Source organism: Camelus bactrianus, chromosome 1 (genome assembly GCF_048773025.1).
Source record: "Camelus bactrianus isolate YW-2024 breed Bactrian camel chromosome 1, ASM4877302v1, whole genome shotgun sequence".
Classification (NCBI taxonomy): Eukaryota; Metazoa; Chordata; class Mammalia; order Artiodactyla; family Camelidae; genus Camelus; species Camelus bactrianus.
This window is the reverse complement of record NC_133539.1, coordinates 16,209,870-16,226,182: the sequence shown is the minus strand read 5'-3', so window position 1 is coordinate 16,226,182 and position 16,313 is coordinate 16,209,870. Positions and strand designations below refer to the sequence as shown.

The following is a 16,313-nucleotide window of genomic DNA, read 5'->3' as shown; positions in this document are numbered from 1 at the left end:
CTTCTTATGAAGGGTGATGTCTCCAGCTGGAAGGAGGTGTGGAAAGAGCTCCAATATATATTTTCAAATAGTGTCAACTGACATCAGTGTAGGAAAGGCCTGACTGCTACTGAACAGAACCTGGGGTCAGTGGGCTGTGCAGAACCGTATTCCCGCAGGAGCAGAGGTGGGGAATTCAGTGGCGGCGGGACCCTCAGCCGGCAGAGATGGGCACATGCGGGAAACAGTTACAAAGGGCCCTCGTGTCACTGATTCAGGCACAAATAAAGCCACGTTGTCTTCTTGGGAAGCCGTGGCTGATGACATACAGAGAGAATCTCTGGCCTTGTAACTAAGCATAGCATTACATCCATAGGTATTGCTTATTTCTTAAAAATAAAAACTAGCAACTGCTCATTCCCAGCTGGTAACAGTTCTCTCAATAACAGTCCTGGCTTGCTTTCACTTCCACATCTCTGTGATCTTCTGCAGGAATCTTCCCCTCTAAGAAGAACAGACTTCCTGGAGACCAAAGCTTTGGTCGTAAGTTCTCCTTCATGCACTGATAGTGTGAAGTATGACTGTATTCTGTCCTGAAGACTCGGGCCAGTCCCTCTGGAAATATCCACTTACTCATTTTTGTTCTTAGTGAAATAAACTGACTCATGAATGAAGCGGGTTCACCAGAGTTGGAAAGAAACTTACTTCCACATCCATGAATGTGAGAGCCTGCTGAGACAAGCAAGGATGTGTGTGGGAGGGGCCCCTGCACTCAGCACGGACTCTGAGAGGAAGGGTGTTAAAACCCTGCGACACCCTACATCCTCCAGGCCAGGTGACCCAGCCGAGGTGCCGAGGCTGGGCTGCAGCTCTTTGGGTCCGAGATGGACCACCCCAGTTAGACTATAACCTTCCTGAGGGCAGGGATGGTGACGGTAATCCTTCACAGATGAAGCTCTGTCTCAACACAGCTCAACGCGGAGCTTGACAAAGCTTTACCTACTGACTGGAGAGAGAGGAAGGCCTCTCCCGGGAGAAAGGGATGGCTTCCAGGTTAAAGTAACATCCTTACTTTGAGGAAGAAGGAAGTGAGAGGAAATAAAGAAAAGAGACACAGAAGTTGGTGGGGCAGCCACTCTGCAGGTCCCGAGTTGTTCTCAAGTAGCTAACAAAATAAATCAAAAACTGCACCTCCTGGGAGTGATGGAAATGTGAGCTATCTTGTTTGTGGTGGCGGTTTCATGGGTGTACACATCTATCAAAATGCACCAAAGTGTACGTCTGAAATATGTGTAGCTTTCTGTACAGGAACCACACCACAATGACGGTGTAAAAAAAAAAGAGAGAGAGAGAGATAGACTGACAGCTGCCCTCCCTACAATTTTGCTCCTTCCAGGATGCCTTCTGGCTTAAAAATCAGTTTATTTATTCATTTTTTTTTTAGAATGTGTGTTAAAGCGTCAACTTCTCTAATATTCCAGAACCAAGGGGACTTTTCTGGTTAACTAACCAAAAGAAACACTGAACCTAGGCAGCTGCAAGGAGGCTTAAAAGGCAAGTTATCTTGGAGACCAGAGGTACCGTTTCCTACTCCCTAAGGTTTGCTCAGAAAACTGAAGGGACAGAGCGCTAACCCTGCACATCAGTGATTCTCAAAACTGACTGCTTGTCTGAATCTGCTGTGAAGATTTTCTACACTCAGCTTTCCAGCCTCCTATTCAGAAATTCTGTTTCCCGGGTGTGGGGTAGGAACTAGGGATGTGGTCCTTTTCAATCAGTTCCTGGTAAGTCTTAGGCACCGACCCAGCGGAGAGCCCCCGAGGTGCCTTGCTATACGGCCCAGCTTCCCTGGGCTCTGTCATGGGCTGAGCTGTGTCCCCCCCAAATTCCTCTGCTGAAGTCCCAATCTGTGTACCTCACAGTACGACAGTGTTTGGAGAAAGGGTCTTTAAAGAGGTCATTAAGGTTAGATGAGGTCATCAGGGTAGACCCTAATCCAATTAATTCTGGGGTCCTTACAAGAAGAGGAGATTAGGATGCAAATCTGTGCAGAGGTAAGACGATGTGAAGGCAGGGAAGCCAAGGAGAATGGCGGCCTCAGAAGAAACCAAACTGACCGACACCTTGGTCTCAGACTTCAGAATTGGGAGGAAACGAATTTCTGTGGTTGAAGCCACCCAGTCTGTGTTACGGCAGCCCCAGCAAAACAGCACTAGCTCTTGGTCCTTTGGCACCAAAATCAGGCACTTTGATAAAAAAGCAGCTGCCTCCTGGGTAGATTCACTAGTTCAAGGCAATGACAACACACGATTATATTAAAGAACCTGAAACAGGCTTCTATTCTGAATTATTCTGAAAACAATTTTATTTGCCCAAACACGGCATCCAAATGAAAAAAAAAATGTTTTGAGTAGAAATGAGATGAATGATAACAGTAGTAATAATACACCTTATATTGTTTGAAAGGACAGAAGCTCAGAAATACAATTACGAAAGCAAATACCCCACACTCGCTGACGTCACCGCTCATTTACATGCTAGCCCTCCAGCCTGCCAGTCGTCTTCTTTCACATCTTGCCACCTGTTTCCCGGCTTCATTCCTGTCACTGCTCTAAAGCTCAGCCTCACCAGGACGGACATGGGAAATAAGACTCAAAACCAATTTCCACCAGCAGCTCCTGCAATCAAGCAGCCTGGAAGTTCTAAGTGCGGAACTAAATCAGGTTTCTGGCTTTGCCACAAATTTAATTTATTTAAACTGTTCCTGTCCTTCTATAACCAACAACGGTTTGAAGCACATTTCCTTGGGGCTAGTGAGACGTTTAACTCCCTGGAAACATCTGAACTTTTCTCTGATGGAAAAAAAGCAATGGACAGGAGGTGGGGGAATCTGAACTCTGACCCCCAGTGCTACTGAATTTGACATGCACACTTCTTCTGTCTGGGTCTGTTTTCTCCTCTACAAAATGAGAAGAGCAATTAATTGATCATTGAGCTCTCAAACTTCTAGACCTCTTAAGATGTGTTAATTCACTTCCTCTAACAGTCCCCTGGAAACTACATATACTGTGAGGATCCCCACGACCAACGCTTCATTTTAAATGCGTGTAAGGATCTTATTTGCACATTTAATTTTACTTTTTAAATATTTTGCATCGTGGGTTTCAGGGGTCCCACTGAATCTTGCTGCTTGCTCTGTTCTGTTGGTGTAACTCACTCCCTCTGCTGTACACACTCCTGTTTCTCACTGGCTGGGCCGCAGGGAGAAAGTCTCAAGGAAGTGTGATCGTCACTCTGCGGGTCTTCCCTCCACCCGCGGTGCCACTGCGCTCACAACTTGGAACTAAGGTATTTCAGGTGGAAGTGCAGGGTAACAGGTTAAACATCTTTTTAAAAAACGAAAGTACAGTTGACTTACAATGTTGTGTTAGTTTCTGGTGTACAGCGTAGTGACTCAGTTTATATATATATATATATATATAGTATATTTTTCATTCTAGGTTATTACAAGCTATTGAATACAGTTCCCTGTGCTTTTAACATCTTGAATAACCTTGCATGTTTGGCTCAGCCCTTTGGCACAATGTGATTTTCTGTGAAACTCTTTACTGAAAATTGTTTATTATTACCCGGCTGGAGCTAGAAGTCAGATTATTTAAGATGAAAAAAAAAAAAGTCCAGGAATAAATGTGTTTAAATTTTTTTTTTAAAAGCAGCCTTCCACTTCCTTTTCCATTTGTAACTTCTGCTGTTGTTTTTTCTTTTAAATGTTTGATGGTGATCACAGTATCTTTAAGTCAGGCGTTATTATTAGTATTATTTTGATATTTCAGTACGAATTATAAGAAGTTAAGACAGCAGCTTATATCTCCAGTGCCTTAATCAGAGTTATTTATAAGTCGGAATGAATAAAAAAAACCCAAAGCTAAGAAAACAGCTGCAATTTGAGCACCATGCAGGAACACAGATTGTTTTTTTAAAAGAAAAAATATTTGTATGTGATTAGTCTAACACCAAGCAAGATTTCCTTCGTAGTCTTTAATTCCCACTTGCAAACATGCAGCCATATTTCCTTACCTCCACCACACCATGATGGATGGACGTGTACTGTTTCTTCTTCAGCATCACCAAGGTGATGACGATCACTGTTGCTATGACAACACCGCCCACCATGAGTCCAATGATTGCACCTTTGTTTGAACCCACATCTTCTGCAAAGAACACCTTGAAAAGGAATCAAGAAAAAGAACTGTAATTGCTGGAGATCTCTGACTGAGGTATGTGAAAAGTTTCAGTATATTCAGTATAGATTTTACACCATATGTTTGAGTTGTTGGTCGCTCAATTATCTGGTGTGTACTTGAAAAAAAAACCCCACATTCTACTCACTAAGAATGACATTTGTAGTCTATAGAATGATGCACAATACGTGGCTTCTGTGGAATATGTGGCTTCCCCAGTTCTAGAAAGTCTACTTTCCCCCCTCGTATCTCTAGAAAGGCAAAACAGAAACCTGCAGGAACCTGAAACCCTTTAACAGGTGTGACATTTGGTAAGAGGGGGACCACAGCTCTCAGGTCTAACAAAAACTGGAAAGGAATGGATCATGACTATGAAAGGAGGTCGCAGCAGGTTTCAAAGGAGACCTGACACATGACAGCTATGCTTTTCAAGCCTGCAGATGCCCTCCTTTCCTTAGAGGGATATTTTTAATACACAGTAGCAAGCATCCTGAAACAAAGAGTTAAAATTAAACAGAAGAAAAAAGGCATCTTGTTACCTACTTTCAGCCACATGAATTCAGCAGGACACTAATTAACCTTGAGAAGCATAATGCTTAAAAGGCACTTCTTTCAAAGAGAAGAAGTTAGGAGGCAACAAGATAAGAATTTTAATAGCCACACATTAACACATGCTTTTCTACAACCTTGTTTCTAGAAACCCAACTCAAAATGTTGTTGTATCCCACTGTTTATTTGGGTTAAACATGAAAAGAATTTGGAGAACACTGTAAAGAAGAAATTTATTCAGTGATAAATTTATTGCAGTATGTTCCTTCATACTGTTTATGAAAGCAAGTCATTATTTTTCAACTTAATAGTTGAATGGAATTATAAAGGTGCACTGCAACTTTTATCATCTTGTTATGTAAGGAGATGATCTTATACCGGATCATCTGGCCTAACTACTACTGAACATAGACCACATCTGTTTGTATAAATGAATACAAATAGCTCTCTAAATAATTCTTTTAATATAATCTCAAGATAGTAAAATGACAGACTAACATTGCTAAAACTAACATCCTAGCAATCTGAAAAGGCAAGATGAAATACAGCAAATGAAACACATTTCTAAAAGAGTTTTTACCGATGGTATCTGCCACAAAATTAGAAACTGTTCATAATTACTCCCCATTCTAAACAAATATGCTAGCTCAACTGCATTTATAAAAAGCAAATTATTAATCAGCTAATGACACAAGTACGAGGTAGTCAGAAATGAAGGCAAGCCTGGGCATCTTCCTCTGACTTTAAGAAAATACTGTAATTTTGTAATATTCATCGCACTAATTATAGTACATTATCTTATCAGCTTGTTCAGTAGAGGGAGCGGATTCTCTTAATTGCTGCCGCTGCCATCAGTCACTGTCGCGTTAGAGGAGTCAGTGGAATTGCGGAGATGGGGCTTTTATGACACAGGCACCAGAAAATGCAAAGCCACACGTTAATCTTGGGCTCTCTGCTCCCCCAGCTCCCAGTTCTTCAGCAGATGCCCCAGGTTTTTTTTTTTTTTTTTTTTTATTCCTCTTTGGCATCAACCAGATCAAGAGGGCCCTTGATTCTGTAATAACTGACACTGGATTAACTTGCCAGTGAAAACCATGCTTCAAAAAGCTCAACGTGCATTTACAAAAAAGATTATCGGGGGCTAAAATGCAAATCTGAATCTCAAGTCCATTTTGGATTTGCCTCAATTGTTTGGAGTGAAAAGAGGCATACACTAGGCTTTCCAGGAATCTCTTTTGGAGTTTACCACTTGGATTTATAAATTTTAATTATGAATATTGGAAAAATAGTTTCCTCCGGAAAAAGGAGTTCACACACATAAAAACAAAGCAGTTGCCCGGGAGAGTCCTTCTCAAGTATTACTGCTTTCAGAATTCTGTTATCATTTTTGTTCACTACTCCATGTGCCAATAAAATTGTCTTCTTTATTGATTTAAGCCACTTACCCTAACATAATGCAGGATTGCTTTATCTGAAGGTTTAGGTAAAGGATTTTATGTAACTACTGGAGCTACCTTTAAGGAGATGGGTGCGTTTTGATTTACTCCCATTCTAATATTTGGCGGGAGAAAGGGCGATTGTTTCTGAAAAGGAAGCTGCTGTCTTTCTTGCCCAAGCCTTCTGCTGAACAGCACTGCTGGGAACATCTTGCAGTGTAGCTCACCTACTGCCTTCCACCCACCTCCAGAGAGTCCCAAACATCCCACCCTTGTGGGGGGAATTTAAAAGGCAGGGAGGGGACGGGAGGGAGGGGCGAGGGAGAGGTGAGGAAGCCCAGGGGGAAGGTTACAAATGTGAATTTAACCAAAGGGCCATAAAAGCTGTTTTGTGAACCCAAGCAGTGTTAGCATCTGTTTATTAGAGATTTTGATTCCTTCACACAAACCTATTATAAACCTGATTGCCTAGAAAAACAGACTGGAAGTTAATTAAAATGGCTGCTAGAATACAAATTAATTCCACTTTAAACCCTGCGTGGGCTTCGCTGCTTTCTAGACACAAAGAACTCCTATATAAAGAACCTGTTTTTGTATTTTCTTCATGTTGGCGTGATGATCCTATAGGCCAGGGTTTTATTTTTGTTTCAATCTTTTCCTTAACTGGACTTCTGACCCAGGAGGAGCCAGAGTCACTTTGCAAGACGGAGTGGCAGGAAGAGGTGGAATATGTCACGTACCAGTTTTTGGTGATGAACTTCATATCCTGAATCGTGTCGGAACTCTGCATCCATCTTCACCTCAGAGATCTCTTCCGTCTTGATATTTGTCAACCCTGAACCTGCATTATACCATAAGCATTACATTGTAATTAAAATATGCAGGACAGTCAATCTGTTTTCTCCATAGACAATACCGCTACAGCACAAAGCCTACCAGAAACTTCCTTCCAGGACTGAAGTTAGAGAAAAATAGATTAATGACTTTCTCCAAGAAAAATGACACCCTGTATTTAAATCCTTAACCACTACTTATTTTAAACTAAAAGGAATTAAAGATTAGAGAAATCTGAACTCCAGGCTTCTATTGCCTTTAAACACATGCTAAATTTTTTTTTTTTAATGGGAAAACACAGAGATTAAATGCTAGAGGCTGGCAAGGATCTGTTCCTAGAATATGCTGGCTTGGTTTAGGGGCTTATTGTTCAGCCTATTTAATGTCTTTTTCCATGTGCTCTCCTGCCATCAGAAAAAAAATAATAAAAGGCTTTAAAAGTGAGCATTAATTACCTGGCAGAACAAAACTGCTACTTTGGGACTCTGTTCCAACTGCAGATAAATTATGTTTGTGCATCTAGGCAGTGAAGCACCGTAAAAATCATATCATTTATTTAGTTAAGCGATCTGGTTATAGATACAGAATCCGCGGAATTAAGTTCGTAATTTTTGAAAGTGCTTCTGTGGCACCCACAGAATTTCTAACTCACTGACTCTTCTTTCCCCATGAATTGTTACAGGATTCTTACACTAAGTGTTACAATGAATTTCATTTTTCAGATACTCATTTGAAGCTTAAAAACAAAACACAAAGTACTTTATAGAACAAAAAGTGGAAGTACAAGGTATAGATGTCTGTTTTCATGCAGCAGCACTTAAATATCAAAAGTCAGAGCTTTAGGATGAGAAAGGCCTTTAACATCTCTCTTCTCTGGTGTTCCCACCCAGGGGCAAACTCTCAGCTCCTGCCTGAACAGAGAAGAATGTATCATTTTGCCTCCATCATGGACAGCTTGGTCTACTAGAACGGCTTTTCTTACATTAAGCCCAAATCAGTTTCCCCATTAACTTCCACTCTTCGACTGTTCAGCACAGAGAAGGCCTAAATGTCCCTTCTGCACTCCACCCTTGAACAGATCAGGCACCCAAGGGAGGCACCATGCTCCTGCTGACTCTCCTCCTACTCAGGCTGCATGTTACCAAGCTCCTTCAGCTCCCACGGGACCTCATTCCTTGCTTTTGGTTTAGTCACTTTTACATACTTGTCTACCAGGTGCTGTGAAACTTGCCACACATCTTGCCGATGAAAAGCAGTGTCCACAGCGTACGACGTGCTAGTTGTATATCACAGCCAATACAAAGAGAAAAGAGGATGATTTCACAAGACCCAGGGAACCCATGCTGGTTGTGACAGATCACTGATTCCTTGGCCAATTGCTCAAAAAGCTTCCATTTAATAACCTATCTGAAAATGGACCCAAGATCAATGTCAATCTCCACCTGGCTTGTGGCTTGTGAAGCTGTCTTCTCTCCATTACTTGTCAGAAATATGTTGTTGTTTTTTTCCTTTTCCTATCTTCCCAGCTCTGCATGGTTCCACAAAGATGGCAGAGAATGGTTCTACGATTTCACCCTGAAGTTCTCTTAGCCCAGGGTCGTAAAGACTTCAACTTGGACAAAGAAGTGTGGTAGTTTTAAAATATATCCACAAATTTGTATATACTCCTCCCTTCAAGGGACTTTATTCCCTTTCCTTGGGTGTAGACTGGATGTAGTGAGTTGCTTCTAGTCTACAGGTACATGGCACAAGTGATGGTGTATGCCTGCTGGGGCTGGGTCATAGAAGGCAGCTTCATTCTTAGTCTCCTGGATCCCTTGGTTGGGAGAAAGCCAGCAGCCATGTTGTGAGGACACTCAAGCAGTCCTATGAAAAGGTTCACGTGGTGAGGAACTGAGGTCTCCGGCCAACAGCCGTGTGACTGAGCCATCTTGGAAAGAGTCACCAGCCCACGCCAAACTTCAAGCCCCCGGATGACTGCAGCTCTAGCAGATGTCTTGACTGCAACCTCCTGAGAGACCCTGAGCTTGAAGCATCCAGCTAAACCGTGCTTGAAATCCTTAGCATTACAGCAACTATAAGAAACTAAAAGCTTGTTGCTTTAAGTTGCTGATTTATGGGGTTATTTATTACATAGGAATAGAGAACACACACAAGGGACTAGTGCTTTCTTTCCTCATCTTGATCTACCTTGGGCTTTAATTTCCTTTAAAGATCATTCTCTTTAATATACACAGGAAAGACAGAAATGCAGTCAAAATGGGACAGTTTTCCCTTCTCTCTTCTCTTTTAACTGGTCCTCTCATTGACTGTCCCCTGATCTCCCTAACCCCACCCCAAGAGCTGCAGGGTTCTCTAGTCTTATTATTTCCTGCCTTTAAAATTATTAGCATTTTCTCCTAAGTGTCATCTCATTCTGACCTCTAATCTTCCTGACACAGATTTTTACTGGGCTGTGACACTAACAGTCTTCCATTTCTCGTCAGTTATATATTTTTATCTTTCTACAAGCCCCTTTAAATCTGCGATCCTTATAGAACCAAAGTGATTTCTTTACACCTCACCTCTTTTTCTGTCATCAGGATCTAACAATGCAATAGTTGAAATTGTATTTCTGAGATTTTAGGAAAACTCTATTGAATAGTCTTTCCTTTTAGATTTGTGGGACCAAATCATTACATTAAAAAAAAAAAAAAAGTAAAGAATGAGCTCTCCACTCAAAATTTTAAAAACCCACACTATTTCTGAAAGGATACCAAGGGTATTTTTGACGGTCAAAAAAAAAAGTCAAATTCATGTAGCAAGTGAGAACAACAGATAATTACAGCTCAATTGTCCGCAAGATTCTCGGCAAAAAGAGCTCTTGCTGGTTCATTTTTGTACAGCACGTTCAGCCATTCACTGAAAAGACTTTCTATATATTGAGCAAATCTCATTAAAGGGGGGAAGTTAATAAGCCTGCACCTGAGAAAACATCCCTGATAACAAGCTGATACTGCCTAGAATGAAATGTGATGAGAAGATTTAAGTAAACCTCCGGGACCTTTGTTTACAGTTTCACAAGATGCTTTTTCTGATTTGTGCCGATTCCATTCTAAGCTCTGGTGTGAGTCTCTTTGTTAAAATCACGATGAGTGAGGACAGCCTGCTATTCACTTGAAGAAGGGAAGCAGGTCCTTCAGGAAACCTTTCACAAAGCATCTGGTTTCCTTTATTAGGACTGGAGAGGGCTGGTTAAAGTACAGTGGAAAGAGTAAGCTTTCTACCCTGTGAAGAGCCTGCTAACATACAGACGCATCTCAGAGATACTGCGGGTTTAGTTCCAGACCACCCAGTAGAGTGACTATTGCAATAAAGTCATGCAAATTTTGGGGGTTCCCTTTCTGGATGCACATAAAAGTTATATTTGCACTATACTGTAGTCTAGTTTTTAAAAAGGAGCATATGGACCTGAATTAAAAATCATTTACTGCTAAAAAATGCTAACCATCATCTAAGCCTTCAGTGGGTTGTAATCTTTTTGCAATAGTACATCAAAGATCACCGAGCACCATAATACAGCAGTAATAATACATAAGTGTGAAACCATGAGACAATCACCAAACTGTGACACAGAGACATGAGTAAGCAAATGCTCTTGGAAAAGTGGCACCGATAGACTTACTCGCCTCAGAGTTGCCACAAACCTTCAATTTGCAAAACTCGCAGCATCTGGGAAGTGCAATAAAACGAGGTATGCCTGTATTTTTCTTCCTTATTCTGGTCAAATGGTAACTGGTAACTTGTCCTTCAGAGTCTATTTCTCTCTGGGAATAAGCCTAGGGGAGCAGCTGTCATGGCCACTGTCCCCAGAAATCACCTATGATAGTGTGGTGTTCCCTTCTTAACACTAGAAGTTACCAAGCCCTGGTATTTCAGATATGAAAGTCAAGGAGAAGTCATCTTCCTCAGTCGTGATTATACAAAAGCCCTTTCTTTACTTGTTTCAGAGGGACAACAGTGATTATTCAAAAAACAATGCCATCAATTCAATGACACGATTTGACAATTCTGGAAAGGGTTTCTAGGTATGGAAAAACTAAAGACATAATTCAGTACATTAGACTCACGCAGGTGGTCTCATAAAAGTGTGATGACAAAGAATCAAAACTAACGCTAGAAAATTGGGGGGGGAATTGGTCCAAATGCTCGAAAGACTCACTACAAGCACAAGAATACAGAGCACATGTATGTCTTAACACACATCCAGCAAATAGAGCTATTCATATACATAATTTAACCAGAATCTCCCTCACTTCCTACCTGAGCATTCTTTTCCATCTATGGCCCTTTTCTACTGGGGGGTTCCAAGCCTCACAATGGTGTAAGAAAGCAAACTTGGCCCAGGCCATACTTTCATCTGTATAGAATTGCTCCCCTCATCTTTGCCAATGGGGTGGACCTAGCACCTCTCAAAACCTGTCCTGAAGCTCACCCCCAGCAAATCCCTGACTGACACACACCTTGGTTACGGCCCCGTCTGCTCACGCCCCAAACAAACGCCACGAGGTGCTTTGCACTTTACGTCGCTTTGCTCTTTCCAGCCTTTCTGACTCCTTCTCATCTTTCTAATTATGCAAAGTGTGGCCCTTCTATTACACTTCAAACTCCTGAGAGTGGGGACCTTCTCACTTAGTTTCTTTCAACCCTCCAGAGCAGTTGCAGGGTCTTTGTGAAGTATCGAAATGAGATATTCCTACTGTTACAGCGAAGCTTTTAGAAGGGGCTCCTTCCCATCTATATATTACCTCTAACTGTTCTCTGGTTCTTCCCCTAAAAAGCCCTTTCTTTACTTGTTTCAAAGTGACTACAATGATTATTCAAAAAAAACAATGCCATCAGTTGAATGACATGATGTGACAATCCTGGAAAGGGTTTCTAAGTTTGGAAAATCGAATGATATAATTCAGCACATTGTAAGGAAAAGTCCTTATTGTGTTAAGATTTTTTTTTTTTTTAAAAAGAACAAAAAACCCCCCAAAACAAAAAACCCCAACTTTGGTGGTGTTACCTCTTCCTGGGTATTTCAGGAGGAACATAATAGCCCAGTGTTCCCAATGTAGCAACTTAATAATAAAATTGGTTGAATGAGTGCTTCTAATGCACATTTTATGCTGGCAAACGAAAAGCATCTCTTCCTTTAAAAATAAAGCAGGAAGCACCATGAAATAAAGGCCCAAGCTGGTCTCGGCTGCAGTTAGAATGTAACTGACTTTCAGCCTTGGGCCCCACCCGTGGGCTGAGCAGGACAGGGACGTGCCAATTGCTGGTTCCCTGAAATTCACTTGTGTGACACTGGCAATAAGGAAGATGTTAGGAGAGCTAAGACTGTGTCTGACTTACTATCATTTAAACTCTTCTGAAAAGCCCTACAGAAAGAGACATAAAATCAAGGAGATCGGCTGTCAAGATGTGTCACTCCATTGTCCCTGCTGCCCTGTTAATTACAGCGTAGAGGCATGAAGACGCCACAAGGCAGACTCTGAATTTCTCGCCAGTGATTGTGGTTGGAGGCAGATGTAACATGAGCCTTTGCTGGCAGAGAGAAGGGCAGGGTCTGCTGGGCCCCGCTGCTGACTGTATCTGACCCAGGGAGCAAAGGTCGACCTCCACGTGGTAGCATCTCCAAATGAGGTTAGCTCCCTGTTCCTTGATTACTGCGCGGGGACATTACAACGATAAAGAGGAAAACAAACATGGGTAGGTTTGCACTGTTAAGAGTAAAATCTCCCCAGAACATACATATTTTTAATTCAGTAACTTTTCTCCTCTTTTTGATTCACTGAAAGCAACTATCAGTTGGGTGAGGTTGTGCACAGAGTCAAAACCAGGCATGTATATGCTTCTGCTGTGGTTTGACATTATTCTTAAAACTGAGTTTGAGAAATGGGATCAATACAGAACAAAGGTGAAAATGCATTTCTTCTTAATGCCTGGGAAACTACAAAAAAAGAAGCATCCGTCCATACCGGTGTGAATGGGAATTTTAAGTAGCATTAAAAAATAAAGGACTTCTTTGTAAAATTAGGCATGTACATCAGTTGTGTTTTAGCCACCCATCAAGAATAAATACATTCAACCCGTAAAAGATAAAATGTAAATAGTTCTGGGCTCTAGAGATACTCCAATTCTGATATTTTTAGGGAGTCATGGCTACTTGAGGAACTGACTGAAGTTTGAGCCCAGTTCAGTTAGAAACTGACCATCCAGACACCAAACAAGAAAGGCAGGATAAGGTGTGTTCACAGCAGTAACCAGGTCGCCACCAGACAGAGTCTGCATCTGTGCAGGTTTCCATTTTTGAGGCCAGACAGGCTCTATATAACCCTCTCCACTTGAAAAAAGAAAAAACTAAAAGTTGGACGGGCTCTCTTTTACTGTTTCCAAAGGAACGCTCGGAAAGAAAAAAACAGATCACCTAATTAGGAACTTGGGAAATGAAGTGTAAGGAAAAGCAAAGGGGTCTTTAAAAAAAAAGTGCGGTTTCCATGGCCATTTCAAATCCTACTTGTCTATAGTTGCGATTCAGAGAGGCTGGTCCTGAAGCAAGGGGCTGCGTCTGCGCAAGCATGAGATGCGGAGGGGTGGAGGGCACCCGGGCTGTACCTGGTCGAGTGGTCAGTCCTCGGTCGGCAGCAGGGCGGGCGTCAACAGGCTCGACTGGGCACAGGAAGCAAGATACACGGAAAGCAAACAAGACAAATTGAGACGGTAAGTCGTGGCTCCTGAACACAGTGCAGGGAAAAGCATGTGCAATACACAAGTTATAAAAACGGAGCAGCTGGAAAAGAACCACAGTGAGTTAATCCCGAGCACCAAGGATGGGAGGGGTACCACTTCAAATGGCTTATCGCTACCGATGTGCCAGCCCTGCTCCTCAGTCTTCTAATGAAAGCACTCACCAGGATACGCGGCAACATCAAAGAAGAGGGGCTGGGGCGGGTGGGTTTCCTCTCAGCGAGTTTAGAGATAGTTTCTTGGCTTTTGATTAGAAGTGAAATACGTTATGCCCAGCCCAGTGGAAAATCTTAAAGATACTTCCCTTTACAACTGTCCAAGCTTATCTTATTTTACAGTTAATTAACTACAAAAGGACTCCGTTAAATCCCCAGGGGAAATGCAAATATGAATTTATCAGGAGAGGAGAGTTTCACCACATAATCTGCCATTTAGCGAATCAAATTTGTTCCTCTTTTGAGGGTAGAAGAGGTAAACCAGAAAGTTCTTCTCTCTCTATTTTTTAAAGGCTGGTTTCTGTTTCATAGATGACACACAGTTTACAGTTGAAATATGCAAGGTGTGACTATTTCCTTCCGCATCGGTCACCTTTCACAATTTTTCCTTGGTGAGTGTGCTGGGTCTGACCCAAAGAAAACACTGCGGGCAGCACAAGAATGCCCACCATTGTTTTCCATTATTTCCAAAGTGCTTCTGGTTCTCAGGAAATATTACCTTGAACTTACCCTGGTCTTTGAAGAAACAGGCAAGGGAGACACAGAAAGCTTTTAGGATTAATACATGGACAAGTGGCCCGTGAAGCCAGGAGGGAGGGAAAAAGCCCGGGGAAGGCCTGGGAAGGACAGAGGTGAGAAGGTAGGGAAAAGTGTGCAGAGGTGTCCGCAAGAAGAGAAGGGGCGCTGGATGGGATGGCATCTGGATCAGCAATTTCAGTAAGACCGGCCAGCTTACTGATGCACACAGCCCAGGCATTCCAAGATGGGATTATAAGTCCAAATCGATTTTGAATGACACACGCTGGCAGAACAGTGAGGGAGAACCAAGCGGCAGCAAGCAAAGTCTTCAAAATAGGAGAACACGATGTTGCTGAGAATACCAAGACATTTGGATGCATCAAAAGAGAAAAGTGGGCTGGTCCGTTATCATGCAGACTGGCAGCACGGTGGAGAAAGAAAGACCGAGGCATGTACTAAACCCAACATACATGATGGAAGCGACGTTGGGCAAATGACCATTTCTAAGGCTGTTTCTTCTTGGGTAAAACAGAAATAATAATGACTGTGTCTTATAATTGTAATGAGGAACAAACATTTTTTTAAACCTACTTCTGAAACTCTCAAATACTATACAACTGCATTTATTAAACATCCCACTTATGAAATATCCTAATGACTTATCTCTAAGGCTCTATTCCTGTATCAGATTAAGACATCCTTCCTTCAGCAACTCCCAAATACACCTGAACAGTAACTGCTTCTTTATATTCCATCTTTTCCCCCGTCCACAACAACACAGCGCGAGGGACTTTTTTACTCCTTGTAAAATGTGTTAACTGGAGGATTATCATACTTTTGGAGAACTTTCTGATGACAAAAGCCCCAAATGGTGCTTCAGTTGAAGGTAAGAATGGACCAAAGCCAAGTCACAGAGCAAAAAAGTAACTTTAAGTGGTGATCACCTTCAACAGTTAAGTCACTAGACACGGTCTCTGACTCACAGAGAAGCAGCTGAACCTGTGGTTTCAATGTAGGCTGAAGACTTGGTAGTCAGTCCCAGGGACTGAAAAGCCATCACTATCCACCACTAAAACTCTCAGCGAAAACTACATTCTTTCTGAGCCTCGGTTTTGTCACAGGGAAGCTGGGTTTTTCCAGGGCTCATTTGCACACATATGCCAAAGAACCTGACAAATGATAAAGCCCTCTTCCATCATTATTCAAGAGAATATTGAAAAGTATCAAATATGCCTAGGAAAAAGTCTGAAAGGTATGACCACAAAAAGCTATCATCAGTTTATTCTGGATCAGAAGATCATTCCTCTGAATTTCTCTGCCTCCTTGTTTCAAGGTGCATGTATTATTTGAAAACAGTAATAAAATCTTTTTTATTTTTTAGGAAGATAAAGAATAACAGTTTTAGGGACTTAAACTTTAGTTTGCTTTAACAGAGTGAGGCTGATTTAGTAGGAATTAATATTCAAAAAATAAATAAACTTGTGTGTTCAGTGATCGGACATCCATACATTTTAAAAAAGATAATTACATCATCGCAAAAAAAAAAAAAAAAAAGAATATACATTGTCAGGATAAAGTAGTGCATTATTTCCCAAAACAAAATCAATACTTCCTAATTTTCAAATGGACCATTACTTGTTGAACTGGAAAGAAACTTGAATATAGTCTTCAAAACATGTTACTTTGGCTGTTTAGTAAATGGGAAATAAGAAACAGATCACCTTACAGAGGTAAAATAAAGCTTAAGCAGGAATGTGTTATTC

The 16,313-nt window shown here is 41.6% G+C and overlaps 1 protein-coding gene across 6 annotated transcripts in view; it reads right to left on the bottom strand.

Annotated features, from left to right (window-relative positions):
• APP (amyloid beta precursor protein) overlaps positions 1 to 16,313 on the bottom strand; it is a 259,372-nt gene that overhangs the window by 4,747 nt on the left and 238,312 nt on the right. For 3 of the 6 annotated variants that reach the window (XM_074360950.1, XM_074360941.1, XM_074360935.1), the window contains 3 exons: positions 13,685 to 13,738; positions 6,946 to 7,046; positions 4,057 to 4,203 (listed from right to left, as the gene is read on the bottom strand). In XM_074360950.1, coding sequence (XP_074217051.1) covers positions 4,057 to 4,203; positions 6,946 to 7,046; positions 13,685 to 13,738 — 302 coding nt within the window. The remainder of the gene's footprint in view (positions 1 to 4,056; positions 4,204 to 6,945; positions 7,047 to 13,684; positions 13,739 to 16,313) is intronic. The other 3 variants (XM_074360953.1, XM_074360939.1, XM_074360948.1) reach the window with 1 other exon arrangement.